Source organism: Austrofundulus limnaeus, unplaced genomic scaffold (assembly GCF_001266775.1).
Source record: "Austrofundulus limnaeus strain Quisiro unplaced genomic scaffold, Austrofundulus_limnaeus-1.0 Scaffold38, whole genome shotgun sequence".
Taxonomy (NCBI): domain Eukaryota; kingdom Metazoa; phylum Chordata; class Actinopteri; order Cyprinodontiformes; family Rivulidae; genus Austrofundulus; species Austrofundulus limnaeus.
This window is the reverse complement of record NW_013952440.1, coordinates 620,466-627,079: the sequence shown is the minus strand read 5'-3', so window position 1 is coordinate 627,079 and position 6,614 is coordinate 620,466. Positions and strand designations below refer to the sequence as shown.

Genomic DNA, 6,614 nt, shown 5'->3' with positions numbered 1-6,614 from the left:
CCCCCCCCCGTCTTTCAAGAAAAGTAAAGGTTTTGCATGAATATAAATCACACTTCTGCATATTAGCATAGGTGAGAGCACGATAAGCTCTTTCACATTTTCCGTCTGGTTTGACCCACTTTTTAATCTCACAGCCTTTAATAGAGCTCTTAATCTTGGCATCTCACATTACATCAAAATGCTTAGCTGGCTCCCTCTCTGCAACCCTAATTGCTTGAGATATTGAGTGGCTCGGTTGGTAAACTGTGCCCACACCTGGTTTTTACACAACAGCTTTCCAGAGGCCAGCCCCACAGGCAAAAGAGCATTGTTTGAATTACATCGTATTAATCAATCGCTGTTCTCATTCTGTCACCAGAACAACACACAGTCATTGTCAAACCTCTYGAGGTGCCAAGAACAGTGTGCTTCTACCTGCCAGGTGTTTTTTCTTTTTTTCCCAAAAGGATTGTGTTTTCTGCTGATAGAAGCAAAACTACAAACAAGTTGTGGTAAATACTTCAGCTGTTGATCCAAGGGGACAGCGATACATAAACAAGTTTCACAAGTGAAAAAGGGCAAAGCAGAGGCGACTAAAGCCTCTCGTACAATGACGTGTAATTGATTCAGACAAAGTGGAACAAAAACATTGTCATTTCTAATGTTTTGCTGTGGCTTAATAAGATGATCCAGTAAACATGGATCTTCTTAGTGACAAACAGGCTTAAAAAATTACAAGAAATGCTAAGCATGTTTATAATATACAGCTTGGAACATTGCTTTGTTGTTACAGCAATGATTCAAGAATTTTGCAGAGGGATTCTGGGAAAAAGGTATGAACAATTAGAAATTTTTGATGGCTCTTTGAATGACTTCCAATTGAAAACGTTGTTTAATTCTGATTGGATTACACTAACGCAAAGTTTACTTAAACTAAAAACAAAGTGTGGATTTCACCACCATCTTAAAACAACTTTAATATAGTGGCAGCAGCAGCTAGCTGTAGCATTTCTGGTGCCAAGGCTGGCCAAAGCCGTTTTGATGCTTGTGCTATTTTCCACAACAATGCTCTAGGCAAGATTTCAGGTGGCGCCCCTGTGTAATTTTTTTTAATCTCTAATGAAATGCAGGTGGGAGCCWATGGGAGGAGCCGGAAAATGGAGGACATGTTGTCAAAAACAGACCAAATGTCAACCAAAGAGCCAGAACTCATAACAAAACTTAGGAAATACAAAACAAAGACTAAAACCACATTAAGCTTCAAACAAATACACAGAGCTGGCGCTAGCCAATTTGGCACCCTAGGCAAGATTTCCGGTTGCCGTTTGTGCAATGTTTTAATCTCACTGCCAATTTACTTACATTTTCATACGAAATAGTTTTGTCTTTCATATTTTTTTAATCTTTAGAAACCAGGTTGTCTATTTAAAATGGTTAATATAATTACTGTAATTTGAAACATAAGTTTACCTCATACCTGCCAATATCTGCTGACAGCAATGTGGAACACCTGTTCATGTTAATGAGCAGCCGTGGACCCAAGCAGTTCTAGTGGGGATCTAGGGACATACTCCTTTAGAAATCTTTGCTCAAAACTATGCATTTTGCAGCCATTTGAAGACGTTTTACCTAAATTTTTGTAAATAAAACAACAACATAAAATCAATATTTTATGAAGGTAGGTTAAAACCAAACTTTAACCTGAATTTTATTTAAGATCATAACTGAAGCTTCTTAGTAACCAGTGAATGTTCTACAGACTAAATAAAGTATAACCTGATAAAAAGTTATAAAATATATTTTTGGTTCCTCATTTGTGGTGCCCCTGAGGTGGACAGTGCCCTTAGCATTTACCTTAACTATCTATGCTGGTCCTGCAGTGAAGAGGGTGGAGTTCTAAGCTTTTACAGTATATGAGAAGCTCATTTACGTAATCTAGTTAGTAGCACCATTCCTCCCATTCATTGACAAAAGGCTCCCTACAGATTTGACCCAAACAAAAACAAACCAGCATGAAACRTGAAGTAAACAGAAAATTTGACAAACAGATAAAACCAGGAGTAAATACTGAGTCAAGTCAGATTTATTCGTAAAGTACATTAAGAAAACGTTACCAAAGTGCTGAACAATAAAAGGCCAACATTTAAATAAAAACAGTAAAACAACTTAACTTAAAAGCATAAGAAGATAATGACAAAGAACACAGAACAATGAAATGTTGAAATAACTCACACTTGGTTAAAAAGTTACTAAAAACAGAAAGAAATTTAAAAACAGAAAAGCTTGGCACCTGTCTAATGCTAGAGGGCAGATTGTTCCAAAGCTTAGGAGGACTAAAAAAGCCCGATCTCCTCTGAGCTTCAGCTTGGTTTCTTGATAGAAATTACAACAACAAACATGTAGAGGAGACCCTAATTATAGGATTTATCCAAAAGGAAAGTCTTAAGTCTTATCTTACAAATACACAGTGTCAGTCTCTCAGACAGAAACTGGAAGTTGGTTCCACAAGAGAGGATCTTGATAACTGAAAGCTCTGCCTCCCGTTCTACTTTTAGAAACTCGAGGAACCACAAAGAAACCTGCAGTCTGAGAGCGAAGAGCTCTGTTAGGAAAATATGGAACAATAAGCTCTTTAATATAAGATGGAGCTTGATTGTTGAGAGCTTTACATGTTATAAGTAAGATTTTTAATTATTTTATGAATTTTACAGGGAGCCAGTGGAGAGAAGCTAAAACTRAAGAAAACGAGTTTAGTCTGGTCTGTTTGTAATAAAAGCCTGTATTATTTTCTCACGGTCAGGTCTGGTCAACACTGTCTTAAGCTTAGCTATCTGCCACTGGTAAAAACTCTTCTGCAAAACAGAGTTCATTTGCATATTAAACTTAAAGTCAGAGTCTAAAATCATCCCTAGATTCATAACAAACTGCTTAAGATACAACAGAAGAGAGCCAAGTCMTGATGTGATGACAGCAGGTGTGCTAATGGAACACAGCTGGTTTGAAAGGAGCTGGAAACAAAGGGACGTCTAGTGGCAATGATGGTACAAATGAGAACCAAGTGAATTACTAAAACRCTCAACCTCTTAATAATTTCTTTACCTGCCTTTCCTTTCTGGGTTGCAGGGCAGCTGGTGCCTCACTGTACAAGAGGCTAGGTACACCATGTGTTTATACAGCCAGTTCATTACTTTTAAATAATCTCCAGGCAACGTTTGAGCTAGTTTGTTTGTATTTCAACTATTGTTTTGGTCATAAAACTTGTTTTTGTTGTTACAATGGTGCACATCGTAAATGTCTCAACTAAGGTAGAAGTCCTAAACCTGCTTGATCTTCTCCACCAGCATCTATAAATAGTTGCCAGAAGCTAAGTTAGCCTAAAAAATGTACTTTGATATTATCTTTGAAWGCAAGAAATAACAAATGCTCTCCACATAGTATTTCCAAGGCCGAACGATGAAGTCAGTTATATAAATTGTACAGTTGTTCAGAGAAAAAGCTTTTCTCCTTCTGAATTCCAATCACCCTCTGTRGCTTTTTCCTTTGTTCGCTCAGTTTCTCATATAAAAAGATAAAGCTGCCCAAAAGGCAAAAAGCATTGTGGAATAGCTGATGAAGTGCCAGATACATTTCATTAAACTCAGATGAGATCAAGTAATAAGAGAGTGCTAAAAGGAACACAGCGCTAAAAGGATCTATTTATCAGTTTAAAAGCCAGAGCTCTCCGGCGGCCTGAGMGCAAACGGTGAATTCTCAGTTTAGCTACCATGGGAGTCGTCTCAGAGAGGGGATTGGCACTGAGGGTCCCAGAAGGAAAAACCCCATCCTGCTATWTTTCATAATTACTGATATCATCAAACTGCAATAGTTTTCAAAATTTGCTACATCTCTCCCCGAAGATATGAACGTGAACTCATTTTTCAAGTTCTTTCTTGCATCTAGTGCGCTCTCTTTGTGTCTGCTTGGATAAAATAGTAGAAATAAAGATCATTGATCAGTGTCCCTGCAGGGAATTCCAACTCTTTAGTAAGAAATTAGATGATGAGTGACCGGTTTCAACAGGAGCACCGATGACGGCACTCAAAGGACTCGGGATTGAACCGAAACCCTCACCTCGGTGTGGTCCACTGTCAGTACAGCCTATTGTTTGATGCATTGATTCATTCATCACTGAAAAAATAATRAAATTAATTTTCAAAGCTTTCCCCTTTTGATGTATTAGGTCATTGATTTTAATGTGAAGCTTGTGGCATGATATAAGCCTTCCACAATTACGCTAATGAATATGTCAACTTGGATTAACTATCAGATGCTCACTTCCTGTAATTACCATGGCTTGGTTCTTCACACACACACAAACAGAARCACACACACACATCAGTGCTGACTGTCTTTTCATTTTTTTKAACACGTCTGTATTTACAGGTGGAGCCATTTCTGCCATATGAGTACACCTGTGAGGGAATGCTTGAACGACTCCATGCCTATATTCAGAATCAGGTGAGTAGAAGAATGTAATCATTATGTCTCCAAAGTAAACATTAATTGTGCCACATCTTTTTTTAGTAAATACTAAAACTGCTGGGTTATTTTGGCAACTCAATTTTCACAGGTTGGGTTAGTTTGAGCCAATATTGGGTCAAAAAGTTTGACTCAATATTTTATCAAACACGGTGACAAAGTCTTAGAAGGATGAGCTACCAATAGTGATGTCCTGAAACTGATACATTTGTCAAGTTGTACAAATTGTCTGTAAATTACATAAATAAAATTAAATAACCATCTCGCAACCCGCTCTGCCACTAGAAATAAATTCCCCAGCTCTTCCCGTCCTCCTTTTCCTGCTCCATTGCAAAGCAGATGCAAATAATCTCGACCCCACATTCTGTCTTTCCTCCGCTGCCTGCTCACACATCCACCCCACCCCACCCAACTGTGTGAGTACTACAGATTTTTTTTGCGAAAATTACAGATTTTTGAGGTTATTGGACAGGTAAACTACCTGAAGGAAAATGGAAAGGACATGTTACAGGCAACTTTCCAAATATTGAGGTATAGACAGCATTTTATCAGTCAGTTGAGAACTCCAAAAAAAAGAAGATTTTTTTTCTGATATTTTTGCTACTAATCCTAACAATCCACRTCTGTTTTTAAAACCATTAACTCTGTTCTTAATGCCCCACAATCACCCAGCCTGGAAAACTCAACTGAAGTGTGTCAGAACTTTGAGTTTTTTATCCATAAGGTTGCTAGAATTAGAGCCCTCATAGCCCTGCTTCCTATGACCTTTCCATCTCTGTCACATGCTCTGCTGTTTTCATTCAGTTTGAGCTCATCACTCTGCCTTTTTTAAAAAGAGATTACTAGTCATATGAAGCCTGCTGGGTCTCCAAAAGATACAAYTCCACCTCATCTTTTAAAAGAGGATTTTTCCACTGTGRCACCTGAGGTTTGCAATTTTATGATGGACAGGTACCAGTGAGTTTTAAACATGCTGTCGTGACAACATTCATTAAAAAGCCTGGCCTGGACTCCACCGTAGTGTCAAATTTTAGGTCAGTCTCACAACTCCCCTTTCTGTCTAAGATTCTGGAAAAAACATGTTTACTGCCAAAYCATTTTATATCTAAATGAGCACAAACTTCTTGAGCCATTTCAGTCTGGTTTTAAAACTCACCACAGTACTGRGTCTGCACTATTAAAAGTTTTTAATGACTTTTTTCAGCTACGGAMTCTGGTTACTGTGTTGTTTTGCAGCTGCTAGATGTGACAGCTGCCTTCAGCGTAGTGGACCATCAGATTCTCCTGTCTCGCCTAGAGAACTGGGTGGGCATTAAGRGTTCTGCTCTACARTGGTTTAGATCCTACTTATCAGATTGTAGTTTTTGTGTGCGTGTCAGAGCAGKTGAGTCCTCTGTAGCACCAGTCACACCTGGAGTACCTCAGGGCTCTATACTTGGCCCTCTTCTCTTTTTTGTTTATTTACTACCACTGGGATCTATTCACCAGAAACAGTATTTCTTTCCATTTTTTATGCTGATGACACCCAAATTCATGTCCCACTAAAACAGGAAAACCAATACCCCGTGAACCAACTTCTGGAATGTTTTCCAGAACAGGGATGGAAATTAGCACCTGCCACTGGCCAAATGCAGGTTAAATTATGAAGTGGCATGTAGATCTGAACAACATGTCTGCCATCGTAGCAGGTGTGTAATGAACTAAAAATAAGGCATTCAAATTTTGCTACTGACCTTTTTCAAAAACTCATTTTCATTTTTATTTTGCATTTCAGAGCCTGTAGGACGTTAAAAAACATTAAATAACATCAAACAACCATCTCCCAATCCGCTCATCAGCTAGAAATAACTTCTCCCCTCCTCCATTCCTGCATGCTGTCATTTGTGACCCCCCCACTCACACACACACACACATGTGCGCGAGTAGATGAGGCTCATTATACAGGTAAAGGTCCAATTATCATAAGGAGAAAATAAAACACCAACTTTAATGTGGCGTTACATATCTGGAGTTTATCGGGCTGCAAGTAACAAAACCCTTTCTCAAGAGGAACCAAAGAAAGAACYGAAAGTTGCAGGGTTTATTTATTTTTTAACAATAAATGGAAAGGAAAAAAA

At 38.4% G+C, this 6,614-nt stretch overlaps 1 protein-coding gene across 1 annotated transcript in view; it reads left to right on the top strand.

Annotated features, from left to right (window-relative positions):
* The window catches only part of mgat5b (alpha-1,6-mannosylglycoprotein 6-beta-N-acetylglucosaminyltransferase B), a gene marked incomplete in the record, with an annotated part of 112,538 nt that overhangs the window by 91,755 nt on the left and 14,169 nt on the right, over window positions 1-6,614 (top strand). The window contains 2 exon segments of the mRNA XM_014006903.1: window positions 2,937-2,940; window positions 4,402-4,476. Of these exon segments, the coding sequence (XP_013862357.1) occupies window positions 2,937-2,940; window positions 4,402-4,476 (79 nt within the window).